At 35.3% G+C, this 14,356-nt stretch overlaps 1 protein-coding gene across 1 annotated transcript; it reads left to right on the top strand.

Annotated features, from left to right (window-relative positions):
* The first annotated feature begins 1,566 nt into the window (after positions 1–1,566).
* On the top strand, positions 1,567–14,105 carry LOC147864920 (coatomer subunit beta'-1-like). The gene is made up of 24 exons (XM_087317580.1): positions 1,567–1,714; positions 5,103–5,123; positions 5,227–5,288; positions 5,379–5,433; positions 5,521–5,557; positions 5,661–5,986; positions 6,074–6,205; positions 6,296–6,444; positions 7,008–7,076; positions 7,152–7,299; positions 7,757–7,822; positions 8,711–8,899; positions 9,661–9,801; positions 10,364–10,438; positions 10,582–10,758; positions 10,831–10,922; positions 11,009–11,125; positions 11,231–11,345; positions 11,534–11,605; positions 12,736–12,932; positions 13,012–13,105; positions 13,180–13,286; positions 13,366–13,480; positions 13,685–14,105. The coding sequence occupies exons 1-24, from the start codon at positions 1,712–1,714 to the stop codon at positions 13,829–13,831; spliced, it is 2,706 nt and encodes a 901-aa protein (XP_087173706.1). The 5' UTR covers positions 1,567–1,711; the 3' UTR covers positions 13,832–14,105.
* The last annotated feature ends 251 nt before the right edge of the window (positions 14,106–14,356 follow it).

Here is a 14,356-nt window from a genome sequence, read left to right as displayed (position 1 = left end):
ATTGACAATTTCTTTTATTACTTTGGGAAGCATTTCATTGTTTCATCGTCATGCATCATGTCCATTTTGAGTCATGTGAAGGGCCTAAGGCGCTTATTTGACCACAAGTATGAAGTAGATGATTTATAAGAAGAAACTTGAAATGATTGCCATCCACCATCTTCTTCAATTGGTCAATGATGACCCTCTACAACTATATGTGGGATGTGCATTCTTTCCACTCATTGAAAGCTTGGAACATACTTCGAATCTCGAATAACAATGCGTAGTCTGCATTAGTTTTAGCTTTAACATGCCTTTAATTACTTTTTCTAGAGAAATCTACTAATAACCATTGTGGAATATTGTAGTTTATTAAAACCATAGGTCATATAGACCAATTCGTAGACTTTACCCAAAGTGGGTTAACATCTTGACAAAACCTTGTTTGAGCACTATGAACCTCGATTGCAAAATTAGGGTACTTGTTTATGTCTATCAAAGTAGCCAAGTATTGAGGACCTCGTATGATATCCTTTGTTGATCAAGATTTCTAAGCTTGTAATTCTATTGATCAATACACTTGTCTCGACGCTTAACCTAGGAATATGAATTCCATAACACTTTAAACACATGCACACTATATGTTAGAAGGTCTTAAATAGGGAGTGTATTAAGAATATATCACTATTGTCTATTTCAACTTTGCTCATCCACTTGTTCATCCGCTCACCCCTTGTCTACATAGACATCCTTCTCTCTAATATACTCCCATCCTCTTGTTTAACCGCATTCTCATTGTTCTAATTGTTAATTACTCATTCAATTGCACCACTTTGTCCTAATTCGACCCACTCATCCTCAATTTCATCCAATTCAATCCAATTTATGCATGTGATACTTGTTTACTTAATTTCATGACAACGTGTAATTGCTTCATATTCGATGCTTAATTGATTAATCAACACATATGGTTACATCATTATAGTGCATAACACTCAATCGGTTCTTGTATAATACTCAATTGATTTCTCAAATCCTCCAATCACTTCATTGTAATAATGAATTGATCCATATAAATGTCCAAGTGTTTCAAAGGTGATTCAGATGTAGTCTTTCGAAAGCAAGAGGTTTTTTAGAAGAGATGGGAAAGGATGAAGGTATTTTGTATACGTTGGGGGTATCAGCCACCACTATGGGTATTTTCTTCCACCGACATGAGGCATGTGGCCATGTATAACAGTTATTACTAATACTTTGGGACATATGTAAGTCTATAGCAATTAAAAAGGTAAAAATCAATGTTGAAATTTCATGTAAATCACTTTAAACATAATATAAACCAATGTTGGAAAAATAATAAATAAATAAATGTCCAAGTGTTTCATTAGAACATTGGATGTCCTTACTCGGAATGTGTAGTCCAATCATCATCACCTCTTAAAGTCTAATCTTTTGATCAAGGCACTTTGCCCTTTTAAAAACACGGAAAATGAAGGGCATATTGGGAATTTCTAGAATATGAAGGGGGTAACTCGAGGATTTGTTGAAACCTCAGATTTAACTAATTAATACATAAACGCGAAACCAAATACAAAGTTAGTGGAAGCTTGCACCGATCCAAGAGCTGATCCGATCCGAGCTTCCATTTGATCCGCAGTGAATCAGTTCGAAAAGCCACCATTGGTAGATCTTCTTTCATCCCTTCCGATCTGTCAATCAGAACCTCAAAATGGTAACTTCCGGATCTTTGATCCTCTCCTTTCTGAGCAAAATTAAAGCGTGTATCTGCATTCTGTCTGAGAGAGAGAGAGAGTGAGACAGATCCAGATCTTGAACTAGTAAAAAAGAAAATTAGGCTACATTATGGTTTAACAATGTTTACTGGATTATTATGAATGCTATTCACTATGATTGCATGATTGAGATATGTAAAATTTGAACGTTGATTCTCATGAATTTCAATAGGAAAATCTGTATTCTTTAAGAGAGAATTTGATGAGAAGAGAGAAAGAGAGGATCACATCTTCTGGGAGGTCTGGATGAATTATAGGATACATTATGGTTTATTATGAGTGACACTCAGCTATGGAAGCATGAGTAGGATTAAAAAATGGGAAATTTGGATTATAATTCCCTTCTTTCTGCGATTTTGTGTTAAATTTGACAACACAAATTGGTATTACCTAAGAGAGACAATTGAGGGTCAAAATCTTCAAGGAAATTATTGATATCTTGACTAAGTTATGTTTGGCAAAGTTTTATGAGTTATTATGAATTTTATGCAGCTATGGTGGCATACTAATTAGGATAAAAAATGGTGACCCCTGGATCTTGGTCCTCTCCTTTTGGTGTTTCTAGCTGAATTTCTAGAGACGAATGCACATTTTTTGACGTAGAAAGATTTTATCATTCTTCTTGAAGGTCAATTATAATCTATGGTACCATAGAGAAATCTGAGGAGAGCAAACTCAAATGTGTTTGAAGGTGGAGCATTGTAGTGGAGAACAACTATCCACAGAGAAAAATATGGATAGTTGACTAGACAAGTGTTCTTTGCATGTCCCCATTGCATTGTCTCATATCAAGTATAATGCAAGCTAAGTCATATGGAAGCACTGGTACAATGGCTGATGAGAGAAAGGGATCTAGCATGTTTTCGGTGAGTGTGATTTGTCTCTTCAAGAAGATGTTTCTAGCTTGGTGCAGTGTAATATGATGTTTGAAGCATGAGCCTCTACACCTCCTAAGCTGTGAAACATTGATGTTGCAAAAAATCCTCATTCATTGAGGAATCTATTGAGCCATCATAAGACAAGTGTAATGCATCTCATCTCCCAAACCAGTTTTTTATATCTTGCATCCATCCATACCCCAAAATTTTGCTTTGTGTCTCTTTTTAACTTGCTTCTGTGTAATTTGCGGAAGTTGACACAAGGGATTGTTTTGAACCTTAAGCATGCATTTGGTAACCCTCTCCATGCCCATGATCTCGATGGGAAGTGATCCAGTCTCTGGAAGTAAGAGCATGTATGACAGTTGTAACTTTTCGTGAAGAAACTTCAAACTATTTCCAACTTGATTTGGGGATACTACCTCCTTGTGCTTCAATCCCCCATAGAGAAGCATTGGTGTTAAAAAGGTGCCAAAGAAATATTCCTTGAGAACCCAACATTTTATTTATTTTTCATTACATAAGTTCTCGAATGCATAGTAACCCCTTTCTTGTTGCTGAGCTGTGAAGAGCGCATTCATTCCAGCTATGATTGAAGGGAACCTCAACCCCATTATATTTTAAGCTTTCTACTATTTCAAGTGGCTCATTATTGTAGACAATCCGTTTATGCTTATTTTTAGTCTTCACAAGCATAACTTCTGTTTTAGAGCCATTTACACTCAATTTACTATGCATGGAAAAGCTTTCCAAGCCACTCATAAGTTTTGTGCATTTTCTACACAAATTTGTCAACTACTGTTCCAATTCATAAATGCATAAACAACAAGAGTTGGTGAGAGAGATAGAGATCTAGAGAGGATTCGAGGAATGGTAGGCTGCATATAGTTTAACGTTATTTACTAAATTACTATGATTGTTGTGAAACTATGGAAGCCAAATTAGGACTTCAAATGGTAACTTAGGATCTTGATCCTTTCTCTTCGTGATTTTATGAACAGTTGCAAAAGACAAATATGTATTTTCTGAGAAATATATTAATGTCTTTTAAGAGGCTAAATGACTTTTAGAACTGAACAACATATGTATTTTTAATGTCTGATTTGTTTTTACATTTACTACGCAACTATAGCAAGCTTGGATCTTGATTTTCTCCTTCATGCAAGTTTCTAATAAATAACACATGACAAATGTGTTTTCTAAGCGAGTAAGGAAGAAGGAGATTTGGAAGAATTCTGTGTAATGTTTGGTTTAGCAATGTTGGAATTCTATGGCGGTTTGATTAGGTTTTGAAATAGGTAACCTTGGATCTTAATATTGTCACCACATTTAATAATTATATAGAATCTCTCCTGGAGTTCTTGATATTGGGAAGACAACATTGCATGGCCAATGTAGAATGGCCAAGGGACAATGATCCCTAGACTGAATGAATCAACGCCTATAGACCCTGGGATCAGCACGTGGTCAGTCCAGTCAGCATTGGGTTCAGCTTTATAGCTAATGTGGAGTCATGGCAAGCTGTCGTCTTCCTTGTTAAGTAGCAATCTAGCTTCCTGGATTTGAAATTACTTCTTATTGAGTCCAAAATTTTAGAGAGACATTTGTTTTTTTATAAGATATCTCTGGTGGTAAAATTCTAGATAAATTGGTGGTTTGATTGGGTGTTTTACCTCCCTCAACAAGTTCCATAGACAGATTTTAGATAATCTTTTTTTTATAAACTTAAAGAATAATATGTATTCTCTGAGAGGTAGCTTTGTTTTTAACATCCATGAGAGAGAGAGAGAGAGAGAGAGAGAGATAGAGAGTTATGGTTTGATAATGTTTGGCATGTTATGACTAAAACAAAGTTATTTCCACTATTTATCTCTATTCTGATAATTTTTGCAGGTTGACATGATGTTTCTTCTTTTTGGTGTCTTATCTTTTCATGTTGTATTTTTTTGGACCTTTCGCTATGTTTATTTGTGTTTGATTTTCTTCTCATAGGGCCTGCCTGATTTCATTACTTGCAAAGTAGAACATGATTTAGCATGGTTCCTTCAATTTACTGGAAATATAAGTGTCATATATATTTTTGTGATCTATCTTCTTACATTTACAAAACATTCTACTTGAACATCTTGTGTAAACGAGGAACAAAACTATAAACTCCAAAAGAAGCTAAGAATAAAATAATTTACAGAATAGAAAATGAAATTCGAAGAGAAATCTGGTGCTTCACATAGATAAAGTATATGTGAATTGTGATGATGGAAAATCTATTTGCACATAAAGTATTTATCAAATGGGAAATATTTCATTGAGACAATATGCTTCACATCTCTAAGTATAACATGTTAAAAGAACATGGAAAAGCATCAACTGTGCTACAGCAGAAGCTCAATGCAATCTTGAGGTTCTGAACTAATAATATCTACTTATTGTTTCATGGTTGTATTTGCAGCAATTACGTTTGGAGATAAAGGTATTTTTTTTCTAATGCTTATTATTGTGACTGAGCTTTGGCATTCAAATGAATTGGATTAACATTTGTACTCTTTCTGAATGTTATGCGGTGTACTCCACAGCGTAAACTTGCCCAAAGGTCAGACCGTGTGAAATCTGTTGACCTTCATCCAACAGAGCCATGGTATTTCACTTTATTAATTCATGTCCCTTTATTTGGCCTAAGTGATTGTTCATAAATAGATCCTTAGACCATCTCATCTTGGTATTACAGGATACTAACAGGGCTATACACCGGCAGTGTTTGCATCTGGAATTATCAATCCAAGGTATATGTAGTTATAGTGAACCTTCAATGTACAAGCCGTTTCTGTCTGATTTTATGTCTGACAACCCGTACTTATTATTATGGCCAGAGCTTAGTGAAATCTTTTGAGATAACAGAACTTCCAGGTGATTATCCTTATTAATCATCCCTTATTGGAAACTCGTTTATTGAAATCGCCATAATTCAGATATGGTTCTTAACACATCAAGATGAATTTGAATAATACAGTTCGATCAGCCAAATTTATTCCACGGAAACAATGGATTGTGGCATCCTCAGATGATATGCATATTAGAGTGTACAACTATAATACAATGGACAAAGTTAAAACGTTTGAAGCTCACATGGACTATATCAGATGTGTGGCAGTACATCCTACGCTACCATATGTGCTATCATCTTCAGATGACATGTCGATCAAACTTTGGGACTGGGACAAGGGTTGGGCCTGTACTCAAGTATTTGAAGGTCATTCACACTATGTGATGCAAGTAGCTTTCAATCCAAAGGACAAAAATACCTTTGCAAGTGTGTCACTTGATAGAACCATTAAGGTATGATGTTGGATAGAAAGTATTTGGGTAATCTTCCATTTGGATTTGATATTTGTTCTTAGATTGTGAAAATGGCACTGATAACAGATCTGGAATCTAGCATCTCCTGAACCCAACTTTAGTCTGGATGCCCATACGCAAGGCATAAATTGTGTAGACTATTTCACAGGTGGTGACAGACCTTACCTGATCACAGGTTCAGATGATCACACTGCTAAGGTGTATAAACTGTGCTCAAGAGCTGCATGATGTTTTCTCGAAATTCTGTAAGTACTAAATATATTGATTCATAAATTCTTGTCAGAGCAGGTTTGGGACTATCAAACCAAGAGTTGCGTCCAGACATTGGAAGGGCATACTCATAATATTTCTGCTGTTTGCTTTCACCCCGAGTTGCCTATTATTCTAACTGGTTCAGAGGATGGAACAGTTCGTGTGTGGCATGCAACTACCTACAGGCAAGTTCAAGCATTCCTATCTATATCATAATGTATGCATTACTTTGAAGTGTGTGAATGAATCTTCTAGTTGTGCTTATGCATGCATATCTAAGTGTTATGCAGAAATTTATATAGGAAATAATAGTTTATATGAGCTGATAATATGAATTAGGCATGGGTTTTCTGAAGGAAAAGCATCATTTTCAGATACTTACAGAAGTGAAGGAAAGAGCATTTGTGAGGTTCCAGATTCAAAGTCTAGAAATAGTTGGGTTTTTATTGTTTGTTTCAAGTCTTTGTTCCTAAGATAAACTGCTATAGAGCTTGTTGAAGAATACCAGCTTTAGACTGAATGCCACACATGCTTGGCATTGATTGAAGTATAACTAGCAAATTCCATTCTCACATTCATTTCATAGACTGAGGGGAAATTATATTAAACATAAGGGATACTAAAGCTGTGGAATCATGTAACACATGGAATGAGACTTGTAACGTCTCGCTATGGAAATCTATAATTCATAAATCTATCTTTGCTCATTTTTATGCTAATGTGCTACTTGTTTAATGGTATGTAATAGGCTTGAGAACACTTTGAACTATGGTCTTGAACGAGTATGGGCTCTTGGATGCCAAAAGAGCTCCAATAGGTTTGTAAATATCTTATAGTGGGTTTGAATGTCTTATTAATGTTAGAATTAAAGCCGCAATTTGAACACTTGCAGGGTTGCAATAGGATATGATGAGGGTACTATTATGATAAAAATAGGGAAAAATCAGCCCATTGCTAGTATGGATAATAATGGCAAGATAATCTGGGCCAAACAGAGTGAAATTCTAACCGTGAATGTCAAATCAAATGGGCTTGATGAGGTATTAGCTTCCTAAGTAATAGTTTTTCTAAGAAGCTGAGGAAAAGGCAAATGTATGTATAGTATTTCCTACTGTTTTTTTCTTCTTTGTAGTAAGTTATACAATCAGGTTTTGAAAGCTCAGAACATATACCTTAGTATCTAAAAATAGGAGCATGGAATTCATAATTCCTACTGAAAGCTTGAAAAGTTTAATTTCTTATTTTTACACTAACTTCATCTAATAATTTTTAGTATATCACCTTACTATTTCCATGTGTAAGTTGTTCAAGGTTTATCCTAATTACACATACATTATTAATGCTATTTATTTCAAGTTTGTTCTTCATTTTTAGCTAGTAGGCAAATAAACTGGTAGATAGTTTCTTTGAACTTTCACATCTTTACTCTAGAATTATGCAGGTCATATTTGGTTCACGTTTTCATCCTTATATGATTAGGTTTATCATGATTTACAGGTTGTTGATGGTGAGAGATTGCCGTTAGCTGTGAAGGAGCTTGGCAACTGTGATATTTATCCACAAGTGAGTTTATTTTGAGATATGAAAAATGTCATTTTTTAGATCTCCCATTTGATTTGTATGGATCTGTGTATATTTGCAATCCTTGGTCTCACTTTCATAAAGTGCGAAATTGTATACACTTTCTGTAGCCTAGTACACCTCTCTTCTTGCAAATCATTTCCCTTTTCTCCAAAAATCTTATCTCTTTGTCCATTTCCTGTGTAGAACTCATCAATAAATATAGTATTTGATATCTGTCTCTGAGACCCCATTAGTGGTAATGGCTAGGATATGAAAAATCCATCTGGAATCCGGCTAGGATTAAGATTCACTTATTGTCACTTAATGATGTTATTAGTTACAGATTTTACAGTAGATATGCATGTGTTTTTCTATGGTTATGAAAGGCCTAGGGACTTCATAATCTGTAACTGTACACCATCTATGCTACATAATAGCAGCTACATCGCTAACTGGATGATTTGATGCCGTACACTTCAGTACTATGAAAACGATCTCAACCCTGGGAAAATGTCTTCTGAAGTATACCCCTGTATAGAATGGGTATCTCAGATCTGTATCTTGAAGAAATGGTTGAATTTGTATTGTGTATGCTACCAGTATCTGTGGTAAAACCTTATGAGTTTAGATTCACATCATTTACTAAATCAATATCACGTATCAGGACAGGAGTAGTTTTTCTTACTGCAGTTGAGACTATTTAGTAAGTTATCATTGGCTTCTCTCATATCCTCAAGTTCAATGTTATCAAAGTTTACTCCAACTTGGTTTAAGTTACGTTATTGAAATCAAGTAAAATGGCATTTTCTGTTTTCTCAGGGTTTATTTTGTGTAAAGTTGGTGTATTGGTCTCCACATATATAACCATTCTTATTTATATATTCATAGAGTTTGAAGCACAATCCAAATGGGAGATTTGTTGTAGTTTGTGGGGATGGAGAGTACATAATCTATACAGCACTAGCGTGGAGGAATAGATCTTTTGGGTCTGCCCTGGAGTTTGCCTGGTCTGTGGATGGGGAGTATGCCATTCGAGAGAGCATGTCAAAGATTAAGATATTCAACAAATCATTTCAGGTACTGGTGTTGTTAATATCAAGATGTAGTTGAATTAATTATGTTTTAAAGACAAAGTTTCAATAAATTTCAATTGTGATTATTTGAATCCAAACTTCTCCACGGTCAATGGATAAATTTCTCTCACATAAATTTGTTTCAATTGAGAAAACCATGACGGAATACATGTGCTATTATTTACATTTATTCTGATGTATGGGAGCTTCTAGGCTGTGTGCCCATCACAGCTTGCACTGGGAATTGCAGTTTGCTCTTTTAAGATGGGGCTCACCTACTCTCGGCGAATGATCATGCTAGTAGGGATGTCATGCTAATCAAGGCTATGGTATATATGGTAGTTGGGTATAGTAGGCTTACAAAAGGTAAACATAGGCACTTATCCACTTGTATTAATATTTTTTAAATTTCCAGTCTCAAAAGGTGAAGCAAGGCTCATACTCATACTTATAAGAGTCTATTGCAATGTACTGATTACTTTTTCTGTTCGCCTGCCATTTGTGCTTGGCGGGGATATGCATCAGAAATTCTGTGTTCCATTTTTGTATCACTACCTTAACATAAAAGTTCTATGCATGTTGCCCCTCTTCAAAAAATTGTGTTAGGAAAGGGAGAATGGTTCGCAGATGATATGCTGGCTGATGATTCTAAAAAGTTTATACAACATTCCCTAACAAAATCACAATCCTATATTTTATGATTATCACAATCTTTACATACTTTGAAAAATAATTTCAAAATCTTGTTATCTTTATTCATGACAGGAGAGGAAAAGCATTCGGCCTACATTTTCTGCTGAGGGTATTTATGGAGGAGCCCTGCTTGCTCTTCGTTCAAATGATTTTGTGTGCTTTTATGACTGGTCAGAATTTCATTTGATTCGGCGTATAGATGTAAAAGTGAAGGTAGCTATGATCGTTATGCTCATCCCAAAATTAACATGGAAACAAGAAATGTCTTAGTTTTATCTTGCTATAAGGATCATAAAATTGTCAAAGAACCATTAATGTTAATAGGAAATGTTTTCTTGATTGCTCTAAGCAAAAGTGGTGATATTGAAGGAAACATAGAGATGAGAACAGGGCAAAATGTCATAAGGAAATAATAGAGCAGGACCACAAATTTCCCATGATAGAACGCAATGAAAAATGTAGTAACTGATGATTTTAATGATAGTGGCCTGGAGGTCAAAACCCCATGCTAAGAATTAGAAGTGTTGTCCCTCAATATTTTATGTTAGTTTCCTTGGCGACATGCATAAACTACATGTCTGCAAACGTTATCATTTAAGTTGAATCTGCATGAAGTACTGCCATTGCCAGCAGCATATCCAGAAACCTTCTTGACTATAGTGTCAAATAATGTATAAGTAGTTATTATAAGAAGCGTTTCAATTTTTTTCTACACAAATGCACATATTGTTTCTGTTTATTAAGACAACTGCTGGGTATTACGCAATCTATGCAGGATATTTATTGGGCTGACAGTGGTGATTTGGTAACAATTGCAAGTGACAGCTCCTTTTATATACTGAAATATAATGTAAGTGAATCAAAATTCTAATGTAAGTGAACTCTTTGTTAATTGAGGGGCTTACCAACATTAACTTGTTTATGATCAGTGGCATTTATTATTACTTGTTGTGCATTCATATCACTTGTTTACTGCACTGCTTCTTGTCACAGAGAGATATTGTGGCTGCTCATGTAGATGCTGGAAGTTCCCTTGATGAACAAGGAGTTGAGGATGCATTTGAACTTTTGCATGAAATTTCAGAGCGTGTACGAACTGGTATATGGATTGGTGATTGCTTTATTTATAACAATTCAACATGGCGATTGAACTACTGTGTTGGAGGAGAGGTAAACTAGTAACATGTAATTTTTAATATCTAGAATTAGTTCACTTTATGCTTAGTACATATCGTTTCACAGGTTACAACAATGTACCATCTAGATCATCCAATGTATCTACTTGGATATCTTGCAAGTCAAAGCAGAATCTATTTTATTGACAAAGAGTTCAAGTAAGCCTTCAGTTGCTTTTGTATCCGGTAGCATTTCCTAAATTGTAACTGAAGCTTGGGGTTCTCTATAATGTGTTAACTTGCAGCATCATGAGTTATACACTGTCACTTAGTCTGATTGAGTACAAGACTCTTATCATGAGGGGAGACATGGAAAGAGCTGAAGAAGTGCTTCCAACAATACCCAAAGAGCAATACAATAGGCAAAATGATTATGATTTTTTTCTTCTGGAGCATAAATTAATACCAAACACCTCTTTATTCATTTTTTGTATTTACCATAAATGTTCTTACTAATTTGGTTACAGTGTTGCCCATTTTCTGGAGTCCCGTAATATGATTGAAGAAGCTCTTGCAATAGTGACTGATCTTGACTACAAGTTTGATCTTGCTGTTCAATTGGGAAGATTAGAAGTTGCAAAGGTTCTCTTTAATTTATCTTGACCTCCCTTGCCCCTCATTATTTTATCGCCTCCTTGTGAGGCATTCCTGAAGCTGGTTTATAAGTTGAGCGCCATGTAATCTGGTTGGTATTTCTGGAATGCCCCATAAAGGCCTTCCTGTAACTTTCTTTTCTTAAATCCGGTCTTTGAGTTTGAGTAATTTGGCAGGCTATTGCTGAGGAAGTCCAGAGTGAGTCCAAATGGAAGCAGCTCGGAGATCTGGCATTGTCTTCAGGGAAGGTTGGGACTATTTGTATTTTTTTCTTTTGCTTTTACTGTATATAAAACATGCAGGGGTCTGATTTTTCTGATCTATGTGGTTTTAGTCAGGACCTTGCGTCTTTGTCTGTTTGAAACTGTAAACACCGACAATCCTAATCAGATTGCCATACCTGCAAAGGATTCTACCTTGTTGCTTGCATGAAACCTTAAAGAGGCTACTGATCTTGCTTCTAAGTTTTAATTTTATAGGAAATAAATCATCGATTCTTTCTAATCTGGCTGTTGCTCAAAGAAACCCTGATATTATGCCATCGGAATCTCAAATGTTTGCTAGTTGGTGCAGGTCTGATCAATGCCACTAGTTGAGGAAATCTCATGCAGCCATCTAGGAGAATATACACGTTATATTTCATCTTCATAATAATCATTTTCGAGGTTCAAACTTCCATTCCACTCTATTTGATCACAAAACATTCATCCTTATCACCTTGCTCAGCTGGTAACAACGGAGACAAAGGGACATCTGAATGAAGAGGGGAATTGTATTAATACTTACGCCTGAACAGTCTTTAGAGGGAAATATCCTATGACAACTTCCAAGGAGGAGAGGAGGGGCCAATGACTCTTTTAGTTTAATGTAGTATCACCATGATAAGGTTTCATATCCAAGCTTCGCATCTCAAGAATTTAAAGATATGCCCTTCGATTTCTAGAAACGTTTTGGCTGGATGTACAAGGAACATAGACATTAAAAATTTGCAGATTCTGAAATAAGCCTATACAATTTTGATGGAAGCTGTACTCTTTGTCTATCTTGTTAAATAATTTTGTAATTATGTTTCATTCTTTGCTGATTACAGTAACCAATAATTTTATACAAATAGTGCAATGCACTGGATATTCAAAATGATATCCAACAAGGATCAATGTCATTATGAAATCCAGTCCACGTGCATGATATATATGAACATTCAAGGTATATAAATGCATGGAGATGTAAGTAACCATTTGACTTGATTGAATTAAAAGTCAAGTTTCCTGAAAAATTTGCATTGACAGTGTCATTGTCTAACGTGATCTGGTGCATAATCACCAATTAAGCTTGTTTTGTCTCAAGTTCGTTTTTTACATAAATTCCTTGTCTGCAGTTGGATGTAGCAGAAGAATGCATGAAAAATGCAAAGGACTTGAGTGGCTTGCTTCTACTATATTCATCACTAGCTAATGTCTCAGGGATGAAAAATCTGGCTTCCATTGCTTGTAAAAGTGGAAAAATCAATGTGGCATTCATTTGCTTCTTCATGCTTGGACAACTTGAAGATTGTGTGCAACTTCTTGTTGATAGGTAAATGTCTATGGACCAGAAATTTCGTTGATGAACGTATGATATTTAGAAAACTGAAATGTCTTTATGGTTTCTGCAGTAATCGGATACCAGAAGCAGCTTTCATGGCCAGAGCATACCTTCCAAGTAAAGTCACAGCGATTGTTAAGCTTTGGCGGAATGATCTGAAAAAGGTGTCACTAAAATTTTATTATATCTAACTATAGAGTTGATAGTGAAGCTGATAGTGTCCTATTTAAATGTGTAGATAAATCAGAAGGCGTCTGAATCGTTGGCAGACCCAGAAGAATATCCTAACCTTTTTCCAGACTGGCAGTGGGCATTAGAAGCAGAAACAAGAATGAAGTCTTTAAGGTTCAATCCATTTTTTCTTGTGCCGTTTCTTGTGAAACCCTTCTCTCACGTCTGATGGTTTGGTGTGTTAATACATCAGAGAAAATCTTACACCTGCAAGTGATTATGCCAAACATTTGGTATCTAGATCAGTCAACATAATTGATGAATTAAAGGCGGATGCCATAACAGAAAATGGGGACAGCTTTCATGAGGTTTGATTATTACCAATTTAGTGACATTGTCTATTTCCTACCTATATATTTAATCTACTCTCTATCCAAAACAAATTATGAGTTGCATTTTTCAATGTTTTCTGAGATAGATTGGTTGTCAATGCCAGTATTAGGTCAAGGTGAAGCTAATCGATTTATTTGCTGTTTCAAAGCCAAACATATGTTTTTTTTTGTTGTTTTAAGACTGAAGATATGATTGAAGACTTCATTCAAGAGGACAATGGTGTGCTGTTAGAGGATGATGAGGAAAGCAGAGAGTCTGCCGATGGGGCTGTTCTTATCAATGCTGCTGATGTAGCTGAAGATTGGACAGTGGAGGATGTTGATTAATAATGTTGGCTTCTATATTTTGCTGTTGGCCCCTCAAATTTCAATGTTTAGTGACAACATCTAGTTTGTCGGTTGGACTGATGACCAAATGCATTGGATCCGATTATTATTTTGCTTAAATAATAACTCTCATGAGTGAGGGACTTAATTCCGAGGATTCATATATGTAGTCCTCGGTAAAAAGCTAACAACATCTAATTGAATGGAGACTGTACATCGGAAAAAGAACAATTGTCAAGAGAAACTTCAATTTATTTATTTATTTATTTATTTATTTACTAAAAAGTCTTTATTTATCTCATATTTACTTTTATCTTCAACATTGTGAATCGTGATGCTAAAAGAACACAGAATTAAAAACCCTTGTTGTAACTTGTCCTTACAATACATTATAGCAAGATAAACCCTCCTAATAAACGAAATTGCAACCACATTTGCATCATAAGATAATATGTTGAGTAGCGTGGTTAGGGCCATAAATCTCCAGCATTTATTCAACCTCTACAAAATGAGTGATTTCTTCAA

The sequence above is a fragment of the Azolla caroliniana genome, unplaced genomic scaffold (genome assembly GCF_043228905.1).
Source record: "Azolla caroliniana isolate FFs.n. ecotype wild unplaced genomic scaffold, voAzoCaro1.0.p SCAF_4, whole genome shotgun sequence".
NCBI lineage: Eukaryota > Viridiplantae > Streptophyta > Polypodiopsida > Salviniales > Salviniaceae > Azolla > Azolla caroliniana.
This window is presented reverse-complemented; position numbering and strand designations above follow the sequence as displayed.

Excerpts from the sequence above, each read along its gene's own strand:
- LOC147864920 (XM_087317580.1), top strand. Across the intron at positions 5,434-5,520 it reads TCTGGAATTATCAATCCAAG|AGCTTAGTGAAATCTTTTGA; the intron begins GTATATGTAGTT and ends TATTATGGCCAG. Across the intron at positions 7,077-7,151 it reads TGCCAAAAGAGCTCCAATAG|GGTTGCAATAGGATATGATG; the intron begins GTTTGTAAATAT and ends GAACACTTGCAG.